Raw genomic sequence first — 18983 nt, 5'->3', positions numbered from 1 at the left:
TTTTTTTGTGGTACGCGGGCCTCTCGTTGTTGTGGCCTCTCCCGTTGCGGAGCACAGGCTCCGGACGCGCAGGCTCAGCGGTCATGGCTCACGGGCCTAGCCGCTCCGCGGCACGCGGGATCCTCCCGGACCGGGGCACGAACACGTATCCTCCGCATCGGCAGGCGGACTCTCAACCACTGCGCCACCAGGGAAGCCCTGTGCTTTGCATTTTAAATACATGGTATACTTTCCCTGCAGCGTACACTCTACCACCAGCAATGGGTCAATGATGGGGTAGACTTTATATTGTAAACTCAATAAATTATTCATGTCCTTTATTTGTAGACTCAACGAGGGTTGGAGTTGACCACTTGTAATTTGCAGGTTTTCCCCTGCCTTTTATGAGGGAAATTACATATTATGATGCCATTTACAGATGTGCAGATTCTCAGAAATCTGGAGAACTATCTTTCAAGAATGTCAAAGTTGGTCTTTGTGTCCAGTTTAGTTTTGTGAGGGTATTTTTTCCCAGGGGCTCTAAATCATCTTAGATACCCCACACTTCCTTCCCTCCAACTCTTATAATGAGTACTTTTTACTCAGAGTCACTGATTTCTTTCTTCCTCTTCCACCAGGTCTCAGAGTCATCAACAGGGCTTCCTAGGCGCAAAGGGCAGGGTTCCATAACATCAAATGATAAAATTCCAAGTGGAGCCTCCACCAAGCATCCAAGTATTGACGAGGCTGTAGAGTCTGCCAGTGGTTTTGGCACAGATAAGACCTCGGGGACCAGTGGCATAGAATGCTCCTCTGAAGGGGTTACTGGCAGGGAACGAAGCAAAGGTGCGTCTGCTACTGGGTTTCCTGGTAGAGAACAGCACTCAAGGGTCCATGAAGAAGCTGGCCTAACCAAACACCGTCCCCAGTTGAGAGCAGAGTCAGATCGTCGCCGGGCTAGAGAGCAGCACGGCTTAGCACATCTACGCAGAGATGAACGAGATGCACACCTTGGCCCAGTTTATCAGGACATATCCTCCGCCACCTTGCCTAGAGCTCTGCATGGTCATGTGTCCCCAGACCAGCATGGGGGAGTGCACATTAGCCAGGGTCAAATCTATGCACGGCCAGACCAACATGGATTAGGACCACTTGGCGTGGATCAGCCTGCATCGCTACAACCCAGCACTTACGCACATGGTGTGGTACCCCTCGCTGTGGGTCAGCTTGGGGTGATGCCACCTGGAGTGGATGAGCAGGAACTGGTACTAGCTGGCATGGCTCAGAGTGATGCAGTGCCACCATTGGTATCTGGCAGAGATCAGCAAGGATTGGGACTACCTAGTACAGACCAGCCTGGTATGGTCCCACTTAGCACATATCAGCATGGTGCGATACTTCCTGGCATAGACCAACATGGTATAAAACAGGCTGGCATGGACGAGAGTGGTGTGGGACCACTTGGCACTGATCAGCATGGATTGGTACCTCTTGGGGTAGATCAGCACGGACTTGTAATATTTCGCATGGATCAGCAGGGCTTGCCGTCACCTGGTTTGATGCAAGTCGCTGCAGATCAGCAAGGTTTTGTACAGCCCAGTTTGGGAACGTCTGGCTTCATACAGCCTGGCACAGAGCAGCATGATACGATCCAGCCCAGTGCAGGTCAGCCTGCTTTGGTCCAACCCAGTATAGGTCAGCCTGGTTTGGTCCAACCCAGTGCAGGTCAGCCTGCTTTGGTGCAACCCAGTATAGGTCAGCCTGCCTCGGTCCAACCCGGTGCAGGTCAGCCTGGTTTGGTCCAACCCAGTATAGGTCAGCCTGCCTCGGTCCAACCCAGTGCAGGTCAGCCTGGTTTGGTCCAACCCGGTGCAGGTCAGCCTGGTTTGGTCCAACCCGGTGCAGGTCAGCCTGGTTTGGTCCAACCCGGTGCAGGTCAGCCTGGTTTGGTCCAACCCGGTATAGGTCAGCCTGCTTTGGTCCAACCCGGTATAGGTCAGCCTGCTTTGGTCCAGCCTGGTGGTGGTCAGCCTGCCTCGGTCCAACCTGGTGAAGGTCAGCCTGCCTCGGTCCAACCCGGTGCAGGTCATCCTGGTTTGGTCCAGCCTGGTACAGGTCCGCATGGCTTTTTTCAACCTGGTGTATCTATGCCTGGCTTGGTTCCACCTGGTGCATATCCACCTGGTCTGGTACAGCCTGCTGGCTATCCACATGGCTTGGTCCAATCTGGTACCTATCCACGTGGTTTGGTTCAACCTGTAATAGATCAGCATTGGTTGAGGCAGTCTGGTACAGATCGAAGCTTGATACCACCAGGCACAGAGCTTCATGGCTTTCCAACATACCATGCAGATCCTCGAAGTTTTATATCACCACGCCCATCCCAGCATGGTGTGGCACCTCCTGGCAGAGATCAATATGGTCGGGTGTCACCACTCGTAGCCAGTCAAGGTTTGGCATCACCAGGTATAGACCGAGAAGGTTTGGTACCACGAGAGACTTATCAACAGGGTTTGATGCGTCCTGGCCCAGACCAGCATGGCCCAAAACCATTACGCACGGGCGTGGGATCTGCACGCCAGGATCAACAGCATTTGGAAACACCTGAACCAGAGCAGCATGACCGGGCACATTCCGTCCCAGACTCCCATGGCCCAGGCTACCAAGGTGTAGATCAGTATGTCGAGGTGGGTTTGGATCCAAATGAAATACGTGACTCAGTCCGACCTGGAGTTTCTGTTCAGACTTCCCCAAGCCAAGATGCCCCCCTTCTCAGGAGCACACGCTCCCTTGACTGTTTATACCGAGGCTTATCAGAAAGGAGTGATGTCCAGGGTGAGAAACGTGATTCACTGGATAAGTTGGCTCCTAGCTTCCCCACGGCAGTGGAAACATTTCGTCTGTTGGGAGAGCTTACCAGCCTCTACGTGGAGCTTAAGGAGAACATAAAGGATCTGGATGATGAACAAGCTGGCCAAACAGACTTGGAGAAGATCCAGTACCTGCTGGCACTGATGGGTGGGTGCTGCGTGCCCAGAGGAGAGGCTGCTGTCCTCCTCGCTTGGTTTCATCCTTCTCTCTCCCTGGGCCTCTGCCTGAGGCCCTGAAAACAGCATTTCCATTCTTAGCCATTCTGGGTTCTCCCATAGCCTTCAGGGTCCAAAAGATGGGATTGAACCGGTGGGAATAAAGGAGCCTCAGGGGAGGAGTGAGACGGGTTCTTGTGTCTTCGCCAGACTCTCTGGAAAGCAGCTGGGAAGATGTTGGGATGAAGGGAAAGTGATTTCATGGGGTTGGGCAGGGAGAGAGAATGTTGAAAAATTAGATTTAACCTCTGCACATTCACAATTCTAGCCCCAGAGCATAATTAAGATTTTAGAGTTGGGTGGAAATTGTGGGTAAGTGGTCCCACAGCCCTGTAGGATATTAAGCGTTCGGTGACTCTTTAGAGCTGAGAACGCTTATCGCCTAAAAGGACACTCCTTTCTTCCCATCCCCTCTCTCCAGCCCCCAGGAAAAGCAGATAAATGATATGTGTTGTTCTTGATTGTGAGGGCTGGGATTGGGAGCCCATGGGGAATCTGACGCTTCTGACTCTAAGGCCTCGATTCTCCATAGTCAAGGAGTCCATACCCGCTGACCTGCAGGAACAGCTGAAGACCTTAAAGGCCTTGACCAAAGAAGTCCAGCAGGAAAAAGCAAAAGTAAGTAAGGGAGGGTCCTCCTACTTGGCCTTCAAGTGCCAATAATCCCTTTCATTTGCATTTGGATAGATTACACAGTCCTTTCACTTTCATTATTATCTCACTGGACCTGTACAGTGCCCTCAGATAGGAAGCACACCTCAGGTATCCACGTGTTTATTTCCTGGATCTAAAACCTGACATTCAAAGCTATTAAGATTCAGTTGGGCCAACAAGGAGGCCTGAGCTCCTTTCATTACATGTGGCCATTTCCAATAAAAGCCACTGTCACTGGAGCAGCCTTGGAACCAAGTTCGTGGGACTGTCTGGGACCAGCGGTCATGGCGAGGGGCTGCTGGGTCTTCAGTCATTCTTTTAATGCTAGCTACCTGCATCCATGGGATGGATGGATGGGTGGATGTTAGGAAGGGACCTTGGGCTTTGCCAGAGGGTTGGATAGGATTAGGGAATGGGGGCGACTCCCTGGTGGTCCAGTGGTTAGGCGCTTTCACTGCTAGAGGTCAGGGTTCAATCCCTGGTCCGGGAACTAAGATTCCCACAAGTTGCGTGGTGGGAATTTTTTTTTTTAAAGGATTAGGGAATGGGGGAGGGGCTTGCTGGGGCTGCAGAGGTACGTTCGGAAAGCAGAGATCTCAAGCCTGCCTGACCCTCCTCTAACATTGGATTTGTAGCTGGAGAAGGTGAACAGGATCCTGGAGGGGGAGGGAGAGCAAGAAACAGGAAAGGAGGTGAAAGCTGGCCAGCTGAGCCTGCAGCTGGGTATCCTCAGGTAAAATCCCCCTGCCAAATGCAACTTCTGTCCTGGTATCACATGTTCTCAGCCAGGGAGGTGATAGAAGCCTTTGGTTCACTCATCCCTGAACTGACCACTATCTTTGAGCCGCATTGTGTCTGCTCTTCAGGTTGTCTGTATCTAGTTCAAGTTGCTAGTGGAAGTTTCCCAGGTCCTTAAAACAGCTCAGCACCAGGGCTTAGAAGAACCAAAAAAAAAAAAAAACCCAAAAGCCTCTTAGATTCTGTCCCCAGTTGGAGGCTTCGGAGCATTTGCTGGAGCCCCTCAGAGCCGTCTCTGTGCAGTGCCAGGCCTCACCCCCTAGAAGCCTCTCAGGCCAGCACACTGGGCACCCACCTCCACGACAGGTGGGGCCTTGGACCCCTTAGACAGAGCTGGAGGGGAATGTGAAAGAGCCCCGTCTGCCTCCTCCATCCCTGATGGCCGGGGCTCAGCACTGCTGGGCCCAGGCCCCTGGGCCGGTGGTGGGGCCGGACCATCTCTCGTGCATACAGAGTCACTGTGGCTGACATCGTGAAGGAGCTGGCAGAGCTGAGGGAGAGTCAAGAACGGGGCAAGGTCAGCATGGAACATTCGGTCTCCGAAGCCTCCCTTTACCTGCAGGATCAGGTGAGGATTCCACACTCTCCAGCCACAGGGACTAGGGCCCTTCGCAGAGTTGGCTGTGGACATTGGGGATGGTAGACTCTTACCTGATATATAATTTGCGGATATTTTCTCCTGTTCTGTGGGTTGTCTTTTCACTGTCTTCGAAGTGTCTGCCTTTACATCTTTTGCTTTTTAATTGGAGTATAGTTGATTTACGATGTTGTGTTAGTTCCAGGCGTGCATGCCTTTACGTCTTGAGTGTTACGATCCCTGGTCACCCCAGAATGTTCCCAGCGAGGAGCGCTGGACTAGGAAGAGCCTCTGAGTGCTCGTGGAAGGATCAGATGGGCAAAGCCACTGGGCCCAGGAGTCCCACGTCAGGAGCCCCTTTGTGCTAGAGGCCCCGTTCTGGGCCCACTCCAAGTTCGTCAGGACAGTGGTTTGCACCGTTTCATGACCCAGAGCTGATTGTCAGGCCAGCAGGAGGACAGCAGTAGATAGTGTGTTTAAGGGTCATCTGTCATCCCAAAGCTCACACCTGAGCTCAGCAACCTCCGGGGCTCCCTGGGGCCACACCTGGGAGGGCATCCACTCCCTGCTGGGCAGGCTCGGCCTCTTGACTCTTCAGAAGCGTGTCAGCTCTTCTGGTGGCAAGAGTCTTGCTGAGCTCGGGCGAAAGGGAGCCTGGCTGAAAATACATACGTGTAGAGGAAATTGGGAAAAGCAGAATTTCCAGGCCAAGCGGGCAGTCTGGCCGGGGCCACCACCTGTCTGTCTTTCTGTGTGTCTGTCTTTGCCTCTGTGTCGCCTTCCTTATCCATCTCTCTCAAATACCCGCACATCTCTCTTCCCTTCTGCTCTCAGCCAGCTTTTTTATCTCTCACACACAGTCCAAAAGGGCTGCCCCAGGCCTTGCAATGTTACGCGCTTCCAAGAAAGGGGGCCTTAGGTTGGTGCAGTCCCTGTCTCTAAGCCAGGACAAGACGTCACAGGTCTTTGGCCAATCGGGTGTGTAGCTGGGACCAATCATTTGTGGGGACAAACTGGGACCATGGGATCCAGACGAGAGCAGAAGGGTGAGCGGAAGGAGTTTGTTCCCAGCCGGGCCATGAGAGACCCCTGTAGTGGTAGCACTTATCACATTCTCTCTCTCTTTTTTTTTTTATTGAAGTGTAGTTGATTTACACTCTTATATCAGTTTCAAATGCACACCATAGTGATTCACTGTTTTTATAGATTATATTCCACTTAACGTTATTATGAAATAATGGCTCTATTTCCCTGTGCTGCATAATATATCCTTGTGGCTTTTTTGTTTCACACATAGTAGTCTGTACCTCTTAGTCTCCTACCCCATCTCGTCCCTCCCCCTTCCCTCCCCCCACTGGTGACCACTAGTTCGTTCTCTAGCTCTGTTGAGTCTGTTTCTGTTTTGTTACATTTACTAGTTTGTTTTATCTTTTAGATTCTACATATAAGTGACAACACACAGTATTTGTCTTTCTCTGTCTGGCTTATTTCACTAAGGATAATACTCTCTAGGTCAATCCATGTGGCTGCAAATGGCAAAATTTTCATTCTCTTTCATGGCCGAGTAGTATTCCGTTTTGCGTATAATAAACCACATCTTCTTTATCCATTCATCTGTTGATGGAAACTTAGGTCGCTTCCATATCTTAGCTATTGTAAATAGTGCTTCCGTGGACATTGGGGTACATGCATCTTTTCGAATTAGTGTTTTCATTTTCTTCAGATAATATATACCCAGGAGTGGAATAGCCGGATCATACGGTAGTTCTATTTTTAGTTTTTTGAGGAACCTCCATACTGTTCTCCATAGTGGCTGCACCAATTCACATTCCCACCAACAGTGTAGGAGGGTTCCGTTTTCTCCACACCCTCTCTAGAATTTGTTACTTGTAGACTTTTTGATGATGGCCATTCTGACTGGTGTGAGGTGATACCTCATTGTGGTTTTGATTTGCATCTCTAATGATTAGCAATGTTGAGCATCTTTTCATGTGCCTGTTGGCCATCTGTATGTCTTCTTTGGAACAATGTCTGTTCAGGTCTTCTACCCATTTTTTAATCAGGTTGTTTGTTTTTTTGATATTGAGTTTATGAGCTGTTTATATATTTTGGATATTAACTCCTTATGGGTCATATCGTTTGCAGATATCTTCTCCGATTCCATAGGTTGTGTTTTCTTTTTGTCGATGGTTTCCTTTGCCGTGCAAAAGCTTTTATTTATTTATTTAAAAGAATCGATTTTATTTATTATTTATTTACTTTTGGTTGCGTTGGGTCTTCGTTGCTGCACACAGGCTTTCTCTAGTTGTGGCGAGCGGGGGCTACTCTTTGTTGCGGTGCGTGGGCTTCTCATTGCAGTGGCTTCTCTTTGTTGTGGAACACGGGCTCTAGGCACGCAGGCTTCAGTAGTTGTGGCATGCGGGCTCAGTAGTTGTGGTGCACAGGCTTAGTTGTTCCGGGCATGTGGGATCTTCCCGGACCAGGGATCAAACCCATGTCCCCTGCATTGGCAGGTGGATTCTTAACCACTGCACCACGAAGGAAGTCCCCAAAAACTTTTAAGTTTAATTAGGTCTCATTTGTTTATTTTTGCTTTTGTCTCCTTTGACTTAGGAGACAGATCCAAAAAATATTGCTACGATTTATGTCAAAGAGTGTTCTGCCTATGTTTTCCTCTAGGAGTTTTATGGTTTCCAGTCTTACGTTGAGGTCTTCAATCCATTTTCAGTTTATTTTTGTATATGGTGTGAGAAAATCACATTCTCTTATTGTTATTTATGTTCTAGATGGGGACAGAGCATGTGTGAGCCCACCATTCGTGTCCCCAGGGCCTGGAGCAAGGCCTGTGTGTCGGCAGGGTGTTTGTGGACTAACAGACGTCAGCTCTGTAGGATTTAGCTAGAGATGTGTTCTCACACTGCACCAATGGGCTGGCTGGAGAAAGGTCCAGAAGCCTCCTTCCTGAAAGGGCTTTATCAGCATCTGTGCTACCCTCCCTGGGAGCTCTGGTCACTATTTGATGGATGGAGGTCGAGCGCCTCCCATGTGCTGCACACCCTGGGAGACACCGAGGCCGTGGGACGGCCCAGATCACGGCAGGCCAGGGCAGAAAGCGCTCGCTGGTGGCGACCGCGTGGATGCGGCGTAGCTGGGCCTCGCTCACTGCCCTGCACCCGCCCTCTCGCCCGTGCCCAGTTAGACAAGCTCAGGACGATCATCGAGAACATGCTGGCCTCGTCCTCCACGCTGCTGTCCATGAGCATGAGTGCGGCCCCGCACAAGCTCCTGACCACCCAGGCACCCGGCCAGATCGACCCTGCGGCCACCTGCCCAGCCTGCAGCCTGGACCTGAGCCACCAGGTCAGCATGCTGGTGCAGCGCTACGAGCAGCTCCAGGACGTGGTCAGCAGCCTGGCTGCCTCCCGGCCCTCCAAGAAGGCCAAGCAGCAGAGCCAGGTGATGCCGCCTGCTTTCCTCCGGTGCGGCCGCTCACGGCCCGCCTGCACGGAGCCCCTCGGGGAGTCCCCGCGGGAGGGATGTTTGGGCCACTTTTCCATGATGGAGCCCTTTAGCGACCGCACGGAAGTCCCTGGTCTTTCCGTAGGGTCGCAGCGAGGGCAGCCGTAGAGCTGGCTCTGGGGATGGGGACGGCACGGCTGGCTGAGGGGTGGAGCAGTGCCATTCACATGCCTTGGGACGCTGGCGTAGCCTTGGGATTCATCGCCCCTCCTTCATGCCGGTCTTCTGGACTCCTTCCCACTTCCCCTCCAAAGGGCAGGCCTGCTGGTGGGGCAGGGAGTAGCACAAGTCCCCGAGGCCTGCCTCTTAGCCTCCAGAATTCAGATTCAGCTCCGGGTGGGTGGCGAGGCTGTAGCCCACACCCCAGCTCTCAGGGCAGCAGCTCACCACTCCTGGGCCTTGAGACCGCCTCTACTGACCACCCACCCCGGTGGACCAGGTCCCTCAAGGCTAGTCCATGGGGAGGTGGGGAATTGTGGCGGCAACCGAGGAGATCCAGAATGGGGTCTGAAGTCGTCCTGTCTGCCGGGTGGTGTTTTAAGGGCTGACTTACCAGGGGCGGCAGTACCCCTGCAGGTGCCCCAGGGAGGCTGCCTTTGTCCTTCTGCTGCAGGATGAAGAGCTACTGGGCCGCGTGCAGAGCGCCATCCTGCAGGTACAGGGCGACTGTGAGAAACTCAGCATCACCACCGGCAACCTCATAGAGGACCATCGGCAGAGGCAGAAGGACATCGAAGTGAGGGCGGGCAGGGGGTGGGGGCGGGGCCGAGGCGCGGCCCCAGTTCCTCCTTGTGCCTTATTCCCTGCTCGCTCGGCCTCCCAGGTGTTGTACCAGGGTCTGGAGAAGCTGCAGAAGGAAAAGGCCAACAGGGAACACCTGGAGATGGAGATCAGTGTGGTAAGGCTAGGCCGAGGGGCCACCTTGCATCCCAGGGAGGTCCCACCGCTCGTTCTTCAAAAGGCTGAGAGAGGGGCTTCCCTGGTGGCGCAGTGGTTGAGAGTCCGCCTGCCGATGTCAAAAAAAAAAAAAAAAAAAAAAAAAAAAGGCTGAGAGAGGAGGCGAGTCCGACGGGGGATGTGGGCTCAGTGCTGGCGCTCCCACTGCAGGGAGGGGGGCCCCCCCGTTGCTCTCTCCCACCTGGGGGGCCTCTTCCTCTCTCCCGGCAGAAAGCCGACAAGAGCGCCCTGGCGGCCAAAGTGAGCCGTGTCCAGTTTGACGCCACCACGGAGCAGCTGAACCACGTGATGCAGGAGCTGGTGGCCAGGATGAGCGGGCGGGAGGGGGACTGGCAGAGGATGCTGGACAGGCTCCTGGTGGAGATGGACAACAAGGTGAGGGGTGGGAGGCTCCAGGGCCCCCTGGACTGGGACAACGCCCTCCTCTCCGGGCGCCGCAGGCCCCACCTGCTTCCTCAGAGCTCACCTGGGCCCCACCCTCACCCACAGCTGGACCGCCTGGAGCTGGACCCAGTGAAGCAGTCACTGGAGGATGGCTGGAAATCCTTGCGACTGCAGCTCAAAGAGCGTCCTCCGCTCATCCAGGCGGACGAGGCAGCCGCCATGCGGAGGTGAGGCCTGGAAGGGGTGAGGGCAGGCGGGCTGGAGGTGTGCTCAGGGGGAACGGTTGATCTTGCCTGGGACCATCCCGCAGTAGGAGTGACAGAGTTTTAGAGCTTGAAAAGCTCTTCTAGCTCAGGCCAGTTCACATTACAGCTGAGAGAGGGAGGGGAGGGAGGCGTAAGGCTCTCTGGGCACAGGTGGGAGGGGGTCCACAGCCCCCAGAGCTGAGAGCACTCCTGCAGGGCCTGGCCCATGGCAGCCTGAGTCCCAGGATTTCCATTCCTGGCCGCCAGAGGGCTCCCGAGGCTTACGCAGGGCAGTCCTGGGGCGCTTGGGAACCCTGCCGGCTTTGGGTTAGGGTAGGTGGGTGCTGGGTGTGTGCCCAGAAGCGGACACGTCTAGGAGCTGGTGAGTCTGGTGGCCTGGGGCCCGTCACCCTGGGCACTGAGCGTCCAGCCTGCCTGGCCCACAGAGCGCCGAGCCCGCTGGGTTCTCTGTCTCCCGCATTCGGGACCCTCTGGGCAGGGCGCTCACCCTGTGTGTGTTCCACCTCCTCACAGGCAGCTCCTGGCACACTTCCACTGCCTCTCATGTGACCGTCCCCTGGAGACGCCTGTGACTGGACAGTGAGTGGCCCCAGCTGGTGGCCACGATGGGGGCGGGCTCGGCAGGGCTGCGTCTCCTGTATCCCAGGCCTGTCTCCACCTCCTGTTGGCTCCTGCTGTCCCACCGTTCACTCTGTACCCTCCGGCTGCTCCTACCCCGGCCTTCAGCCCCCCACCCCTGCCCGGGCGGGGAGGCTCCTCGGGCAGGTGCAGTGTGGGGAGTGGGCGAGGGGCTTGGACGATGGGGTTCCTCACACTCCAAGCTTCCCTTCGCTCTGTCCCTGCCCAGAGTCATCCCCCTGACTCCTGCGGGCCCAGGCCTGCCCGGGCACCGGTCCATCCGCCCCTACACGGTCTTTGAACTGGAGCAGGTCCGGCAGCAGAGCCGCAAGTACGGGCAGCGGAGGGAGTCCTGTACAGGGCCTTGCAGGGGGCTCTGGAGGGCAAGAGTGGAGGCTCCTCCTCACGCCTGGGGGGGGCAGTAGGGGCGGTGCTGCTAGTGCTGACGGAGCTCCCAGCTCCTCCCAGGGTGAGAGCCTCGGAGGAGGAGAGCGCCGACCTAGTACCCGCCTGCCTTTGGGTCCCTGCTGGGCATCCTGGGGGGACACTGCCTCTGAGACCCCCACCGTCCCTGCTCGTACCGGGCATGTGAGGGAGGGAGGCGGTGGCTCCACCGGTGGGTGGGATTAGTGGGTGGGGGGCGCGTTTCACGCCCTCTGGGGCTCCTGCCCTCCTCCCCACAGCCTTCCCACCTCCTCCTTGAGGGGAGGCTGCCGGGGGCATGGCTCACCCCTCTGCTGCCCCCCCCCCGCCCCGCCCCGCAGCCTGCAGCTGGGCAGCGCTGCCCTCCCCTGGGGCAGCCTGGGGCAGACGGAGCGGGGCGTGGGGCGCCTGCGCAGCATGCACTCCAAGATGCTGACGGACATCGAGAAGGTGCAGATCCACTTCGGGGGCTCCGTCAAGGCCAGCAGCCAGATGATCCGCGAGCTGCTGCACTCCCAGTGCCTCAGCTGCCCCTGCTACAGACGGTGGGCGGCCGGGCCGGGCCCCCGGGGCAGGCGGTGAGCTTCGGCCCACTCACAGCCCACCCACCACCGAGAGCCTGGCACAGAGCAGGGGGAGTGTGTGTGCGTGTGTGTGAACGTGTGTGAACACGTGTGAGTGTGAGAGAGCATTGTTCATGTGTATTGTACGAGTGAGAGAGAGTGTGTGTGTGTGTGAGAGAGATTATGTGTGTGCCTGAGGGGTGGGGCCTGTGTGTGGGAGAATGTGTGTATAAAGGTGTAAGAGAATGTATGATTGTGTGTGAACGTGTACGTGTATGAATGTGTGAGAGTACGTGTGAATGCGTGTGTGTGAATAGGTGTGTGAACACATACGCGTGAGTGTGTGTGTGTGTGTGTGTGTGTGTGCGGCCTTCAGGGTGGCCGGCCGGGCCATCCTGCTCACTCACCCCCTGCCCTGTCCTGGCTCGAGCGCTGCCCCCCGCCCCACGCTAGGCATGTCCCCGGCCACACCTGCTCCCCGTGACTCCGCTGTCTTCACCGCAGGCTGCCAGATGCGGCCGATCACACCTACCGGAGGTCGCCCCGGAGCTGCGGGGGCAGCCACACCCTCACCTACCCCTACCGCCGCAGCCGCCTGCAGCACCTGGCACAGGGCCTGTACCCCACCGAGGAGATCCAGATCGCCAGGAAGGTGAGGGGCACTGCCGTGACGCCAGGCTCTCAGGTCCCTCTGGAAAAGCCACCAAAAGTCCCCTCCTGGGCCCTCGGCCTCGGGGAGGTTTCTTAGTCAGACCTAGTCCAAGCGTCAGGTTCTTATCCTTTCCTGGGAAGAGGAATGCCAACCCGGCCACCCGCCCACCTGGCACTACCGCCTCCACCACGGGCCCCCCCTTCCCCCTGTGGCTCGGCCCTGGTGCCGCCCAGAGCCCCCTCAAGGGCTCTGAGCACCGTTTGGTGCCGGCCTCAGGCGAGGACCACCCTCTGGGAGGCAGGACGGGAGGGCAGTGCTGAGCGGCACTCGCCCATCTCCACAGCACGACGAGGTGGATATCCTGGGCCTGGACGGACATATTTACAAGGGACGGATGGATACAAGGCTGCCGGACATCCTGAACAAAGACAGTGAGTGTCCAGGTGGCCCAGAGGCCCCTCAGCCTCCTTGCTTGGGGCCCACAGGGTCCATCCAGCTCCTTAAGGCCCTTCTTGTGGCCACCAGGCCCTGACTGCCTTCCTCCACCTCCCTGACTCCAAACGTTCAGGTCTCCAAAAGCCTCCGGGTCAGTGTTTGCAGAAGGGGTACATCTGTCCAGTCTCAGCCAACTAGCTGGGATGTGGCCCCATCTTTCCTTGCCAGCTTTTATCCTCAGATGCCACCCCAGTCTTCCTGCCTAAGCCTCTGTTTCCAGCATCACCGAGGCCAAGTCCTACCCCTTCTTCATAACTCAAAATACCCTCTCCTGAACCCCCCACCACTTTGTGAATCACCCGTGTCCTGGAATGTCCCCTTCCAGTTAGCCATCCTGAGGTGTGCCATTTGTCACTTCCCACCGTGTCTCACCGCCACATATGCACCTTTCTAGTTGCCTCCCCTCCCGAACCATAAACCTGGAGTCAGAACTCACCCAGCACCTGGCATGGGGCTGATGTCTGTGGGTGGATATCCGAGTGAGTGAGTGGGTGAATGGATGGATGGACAGACAGATGGCGGGGCGGACATTTCGGTGAATGAAGTGCTTACAAGGGGGCATATCCACGAATAAAGATGGAGAAGGACACCAGCTGAGGCTGGCTGTGACCAGCAGCGCTGCAGCCCTCTCCCCATCCCCATGGGTCCCCACAGGGCTCCCACCCGATGTCTCAGCACTGCCCCTCCCCTCCACTGTCTCCATCAGATTCGGGGGTAAAGCATAAGGCCAAGCAGTCCCGGCCCCACGTGCACCGGCAGCAGTCACTCAGCGACAGCGGTCAGCTGCCCTCACGGTCCCAGAGCGCTCAGATGCTGGCTGGCAACGACTCAGGTAGCTCCTCTCTGGATGGAGGGTCCTTCCGGGTGGCCTAGGCACTGCCCCTTGCCTCTCCTCCTTGGCCCGCCAGACCCCTTTCATGCCCATGACTGGTATATACCTTTATTTCCCTGGAGAGAGGAAGGGCCTGGGAGCTGAGGGACGGGATGCAAGGGAGGAGAGAGAAAACCCTTCATTGATGAGAGCTTGATAACGCGCCAGGTCTGTGGTCAGATACTGTTACTGCCCCCATTTCACAGAAGAGGAAATAGGGACAGAGTTGCAGCCCAAGCTCTGGCTCCAGGCCCGAGTCCTTCCCCTGCTCACATGTGCCGACTCTCACCTGCCCAGTGAGATGACACCTGCCAACAGCTCACCTAATCAGTGAGATGACAAACCTGCCAGCGGGGCTGGAGATGCACGTGGACGCGCCTCCTGGGGAGGGGCTCGAGGAGCCCACCCCAGGGCCAGGCTGAGCAGAGCTATAAATAAATGTTTAGGAAAAAGCTTGGGGCCATGCAGCTTCTCTGGTCCTGGCTCAGGAAGGTGGAGTGAGAGGGAGGGGCCGCTGCAGGTCAGATGGCAGACCTCACGCAGCCTGACCATTAGGCCATGGAGCTAAGCCCCCTGGCCTGGAAGGTCCCCCAGAGTCCCTGCTCTTCCCAGAGGGGCTAAATCCTGCCTGAAAGCCAGAGGGCTAAGGGTTCCCTTGGGGTTTGGCTACACGTGGGGCCAGAGAGGGACAGTGGCCTGGAGCTAGGAGGCTGGATCACTTCCAGGTGACTCTGAGCACCTCTCCCCCTTCTCTTGACCAGTTTCCTCATCTGTTGATAAAAATCCTCAGCTGGATTAGGGCTGCTTAGTTAGGCTCCCCCTTGAGAGCCTAAGAAAGGTGCTGACTTTCTTCCCATCAAAAGCTATGCATCCACAATGCTTTGCAGCTACTTCCGGAGGTTCAAGGACCACCCCTACCTCCTGCCCAGGTTAAGAGCCCCAGCTACACCCCCCTTCCAGTTCCAGCATTCAGTGAGCGCCTGGAGGAAGCAGAAACAGAATAAGCAGAAACAGAATAAGTGGTGGTCATGTTGCCTCGCCTCTGTTGAGGGTTCCTCACCGGCCAGGCACTGCTGAGGAGCTTTCTACTTACAAACCAGTCTTCATCCTCATGCATTAAGAGGCAGGGACCACTGTTGGTCCCACCTACAGCTGAGAAAGCCGAGGCACAGAGAGGTTAATGTATTTGCACAAGGTCACACAGCTAGGAAGCAGCAGAGCTGGAGTTCAAAGCCAAGCCATCTGGCCCCAGAGCCAGCGCTGGTGACAAAGGGTAAGAGCCTGGGATGGAGGATTCAGCAGTGGACCGACAGCACAGGTCTGTGGCTCTTGGTTCCGAGTTGATTTCTTGGGGGTACTTAGCTTTTTTCTCCCCAGCACTCCACTGTCTACTCCAAGGGCACTTAAAACGTGTGGAAGCAGCAGCAAGAGGGAGGGTAGTGTTAGGGAAAATTCCTGCAACTATTTGTGTCAATATTGCCTAAACAGTCCCTGTATTAAGAGGGAACGTTACCAAAGAGGCAGGCTCTCAGCCCCTGGTGAAAGCTTGTTTATTTTTAACTCAGATTATAAAGGAGTGTGACTTGGGGGCTCGTATGAGGGCTTGCCACCCCCCCCACCCCGCTCCAGCATGATGCCCTAGCTCGGCCTGGCTACTGGGGCTGCTCTCGACTTCCCTGGGCTTCGCGCTAGCTGGGGTGGGCCGCTGGCGGGCGTGGGCTGCTGGCGGGCGTGGGAGCGAGACAGAGCCAGGTCTGCTCCCTCCTGTCTCGCAGATTCTTCTCTTCAACGGAAAGACAGACCCATCTCCACCGAGGGGCGCCTCTCCCAGCCAAATACATCTCACCTGCCCAGTGAGATGACAAACCTGCCATCGGGGCTGGAGATGCACGTGGACGCGCCTCCTGGAGAGGGGCTCGAGGAGCCCACTCCGGGGCCAGGCTGAGCAGAGCTATAAATAAATGTTTAGGAGAAAGCTTGGGGCCATGCAGCTTCTCTGGTCCTGGCTCAGGAAGGTGGAGTGAGAGGCAGGGGCCGCTGCAGGTCGGATGGCAGACCTCATGCAGCCTGACCATTAGGCCATGGCCCCCAAACAGGTTGAGCTGTTCTCTGAGGGTGCCAGGGCTTCGAGAGGGCTGAGTGTTGGACCCAGGGCCAGGAAGAGGCAGCACAGGCCAGACCCCAGGCTCCGGGGACTGGCGGGCCTGCAAGCGATCTGCCCTCTCCTGACCCCGGCTGGACCCGGTGCTGTGGCCTTCTCTGGCACCGGCACTGCCTTCCATCTGGGGAGGCTGGCCAGGGCACTCTGGTGAGGTTGGGATGCTTCGTGTCTGTGCTTGAGCTGTACCTTGTGTATCTTGGAGCAAAGGTAAGGGTGGCAGCCCTCCTGCTGCTGGCAGGGAGGCTCCTGGCACATCCTGGGCAGGGAGCGGTGCCACCAGCACCTGGGAAGGTTCCTGTTTGCTGTCCTCTGTGGCTTACCCTTGAGTGGCTGCTGCAGACGCAGGAGGGGCGCAGACCCAGGGGCCGCCAGGGCTAGGTCGTGTCCCTATTCCCCTCCCCTCCCCAGGAAGATAGAGCAGAAGTGTGCCTGGCATTTGCCAGGGGGTCTTGAGGCCTGGCCCTTGCCCTGCTTCAGTGTCACCCCAAACAGGCCAGAGGGCTCACTGCCGTCCCCCAAGTCAACTGTTAGGGACAAGCGCGTCCCCAGTCAAAGCCCCAGGGACAAGGGAGTGCTGCCCCGCACCCAGACGGGGGCCTCTGCAGTCATGGAAGCAGTTTTCTGCCTTCAGATCTGTTCTCAGCAGCTCCCTCCTCCAAGGTGGGGTTCCCTCCCTCCCCCCCACCACCCCCAGTCCCCTCTGACGTGGGAAAGGGATGTCTGGGCCCAGTAAGAGGGCTGCTTCAGGGTGTGAATTGAGGGATGACAGAGTCACACAGGAAAGTGTAGCAGGAAGTAACCGAGGAAAGGGTTTCTCCCTCGTCCCCCTGTGGGCACAGGAGGGTGGAGTTGGCTGGGGGTGTCATGGGTGGGGAAGGCGCTCCCTGCGGGAAGGGGCATCCCCCATCTCTCCCCATCTGCTGAGATCCCGTTCACTGTTGAACGCTGGGGTCCCAGTCGGCACCGCCCACACCCCTGCACCCTTTTCTCTGCAAGGGGGCAGCAGGGCCAGGCCCAGGCCTCCTCTGCTCCTGCCTGAGAAATGTCAGGTCACTGGCTCCGTGTCCCTGCTCTAGAGTCCAAATTCACCAGCTTGGAAGGGAGGAGCGGCAGCCAGTCCTCCCCGATGCCCCCGAAAGGATGAGGGGTGACATTCCCCAAGGAGCCCAGGCCACCCCTGCCTCCCCACACCTGGACCTGCCTGCCTACGCTCACCCAGGCCGCCCAGCACTGGCCGCCCACGTGCCCACGAGGGGCCTTCCCCTTCCAGCCTGGGAAAGCACAGGTGGGCAGAGTGAGGGGTGCGGGTGGGAGGAGTCTCACAGGTTTCCAAGGAGGAAACAAAACTGAAACGACAAACCCAGCTTCAAAGTACATGACCACATGCAGAGGGACCAAGGACAGCTGTGTCCCCAGTTCTGCTCCACTCCTGCAGGGGCGGCCCCACAGGTGACCTTGTGAAGACACACGAGGCCCAGGAGCAGCACGGGCTGGCCTGCCAGGTGGGGCCCTTCCCAAGTGTCACTGCACGTTGGGCCTGAACCTCCAGGCCCCGCAGTCCTGATCGACAGCAGTGCCCGGGCTGCTGAGAGAGGGAGGGAACGAGCCCACTCACACATGTTAAAGGGTTTTTTTTTTTACGGGGGGCAGGGGGCTCAGGAGGAATCCCAGCCCTGGGGCCAGCCACCCACTCCTCCATTTGGGCAGACAAGCTCCTCACGCACCTGGCCACCTGCGCTGGAGTCTGAGAAGAGCCCAGCTGCCATCACTGCTGCTTCCATTCCAGCGCCTGAAGGCCGGGCGAAGGGGGGAAGGGAAAGGAAGCCAGTCCTCTTGGGGACCCACCCAGTCTCTGTGGCTCCCTGATCGCCTCGGTTGACCTTTGGGACAGGGCCACACAACATGCACATGGGGACAGGTTACCCCAAAGGAGGCTGAGGGCAGGGACGGCAGAGACAGGCTCAGTGGCAAGTGCCTGGGGGAGCAGGCAGAAGCGTGGGGCTACCATTGGGCCCCCAGGCGGGGAGGCAGCTCCCCCACTGCAGGCAAAGACAGGGGCTCCGGGGCTGAGGCCTAGCCTGCGGTGGGCTGCACGGTGGTGAGAGCCAAGGGGAGAGGGTTACCGTAACCAAGCCAGGAGCTGTCCTTCCTCTCCTCCCCACGCCCAACCGGATCCAGCCTGTCGCATGGCCCCCTGGCCGGGATGCCCCTTATCAGAGCATCCAGACCCGCCACGTGGCAATGGAGCTGGTCCCCCAACCGCAGCACAGCCGAGAGCCTCACCACCCCTCTGCCCAAGGAGCACGCTCTCCACACCAAGGTAAAGAAAGGCACCGCAAACCAGGCAAGTTAGAAAAGTCTCTTTTAAGTTTTAAATTAAAATTTCACCCTGGTGAGATGACTGATTTGGGAACTAAATCCAAAGGCAAGCCCTCCACTCTGTTGTCCGCGGCTGGGCTGCATGGTGGAAGAGGCAGGGCAGCTATGGGGGTCAAGCCCACTGGCAGAGCCCGGGCCTCTGACCCCAGTTGGCTCTTAAAGTCCCGCACAAGCCCTGCACACCTAGATGGAGACGGGGGTGACACCGGGAGAGGCGACAAGAGCTGGAGAGCCACTGGCTGGGGGTGGGGAGAGCCTCAGGACGGCGAAGAGGGCCCACACCTTCAGCCAGCTGGCGCATCCCTCCTGCCGCCATCACGTGGAGTGGAGAGGTGGTGGTCCTTCTCCTGATTCCAGAAGGTGTGGCCTTTGGGAGGAGGCAGCCGGCAGACACTTTGTGACTGCAGGATCACACCACCTGGCTTCCAAGCACCTGCGCCCGGGACCGGGGTGGAGGGTGGGGTGCTGGCCCAAGGGGAGGCTTCTCTGGCCCTTCCCCGCTGACCCAACACCCGTCAGCCAGCCCCATTCTCACATACATTAGTTACTTTTATATATTCATATATATATTATAGTTATATATTAAAAAGAGAAAAAAAAC

At 57.1% G+C, this 18983-nt stretch overlaps 1 protein-coding gene across 1 annotated transcript; it reads left to right on the top strand.

Moving 5' to 3' along the window:
* The first annotated feature begins 4963 nt into the window (after window positions 1-4963).
* Window positions 4964-16418, top strand: QRICH2 (glutamine rich 2). Its single transcript, XM_024761027.1, has 13 exons — window positions 4964-5085; window positions 8290-8550; window positions 9227-9349; window positions 9437-9511; window positions 9781-9945; window positions 10060-10181; window positions 10734-10799; window positions 11068-11169; window positions 11603-11806; window positions 12329-12476; window positions 12820-12990; window positions 13692-13803; window positions 15618-16418. Exons 1-13 carry the CDS (start codon window positions 5041-5043, stop codon window positions 15785-15787), a joined length of 1764 nt encoding a protein of 587 aa, XP_024616795.1. The 5' UTR covers window positions 4964-5040; the 3' UTR covers window positions 15788-16418.
* Window positions 16419-18983: the final 2565 nt, after the last annotated feature.

The sequence above is a fragment of the Neophocaena asiaeorientalis genome, unplaced genomic scaffold, assembly GCF_003031525.2.
Source record: "Neophocaena asiaeorientalis asiaeorientalis breed wild unplaced genomic scaffold, Neophocaena_asiaeorientalis_V1.1 scaffold30, whole genome shotgun sequence".
Classification (NCBI taxonomy): Eukaryota; Metazoa; Chordata; class Mammalia; order Artiodactyla; family Phocoenidae; genus Neophocaena; species Neophocaena asiaeorientalis.
This window is presented reverse-complemented; position numbering and strand designations above follow the sequence as displayed.

Excerpts from the sequence above, each read along its gene's own strand:
- QRICH2 (XM_024761027.1), top strand. The coding sequence starts at position 5,041 with ATGGAACATTCGGTCTCCGAAGCCTCCCTTTACCTGCAGGATCAG. Across the intron at positions 10,182-10,733 it reads GAGGCAGCCGCCATGCGGAG|GCAGCTCCTGGCACACTTCC; the intron begins GTGAGGCCTGGA and ends ACCTCCTCACAG. Across the intron at positions 11,170-11,602 it reads GTCCGGCAGCAGAGCCGCAA|CCTGCAGCTGGGCAGCGCTG; the intron begins GTACGGGCAGCG and ends CCCGCCCCGCAG.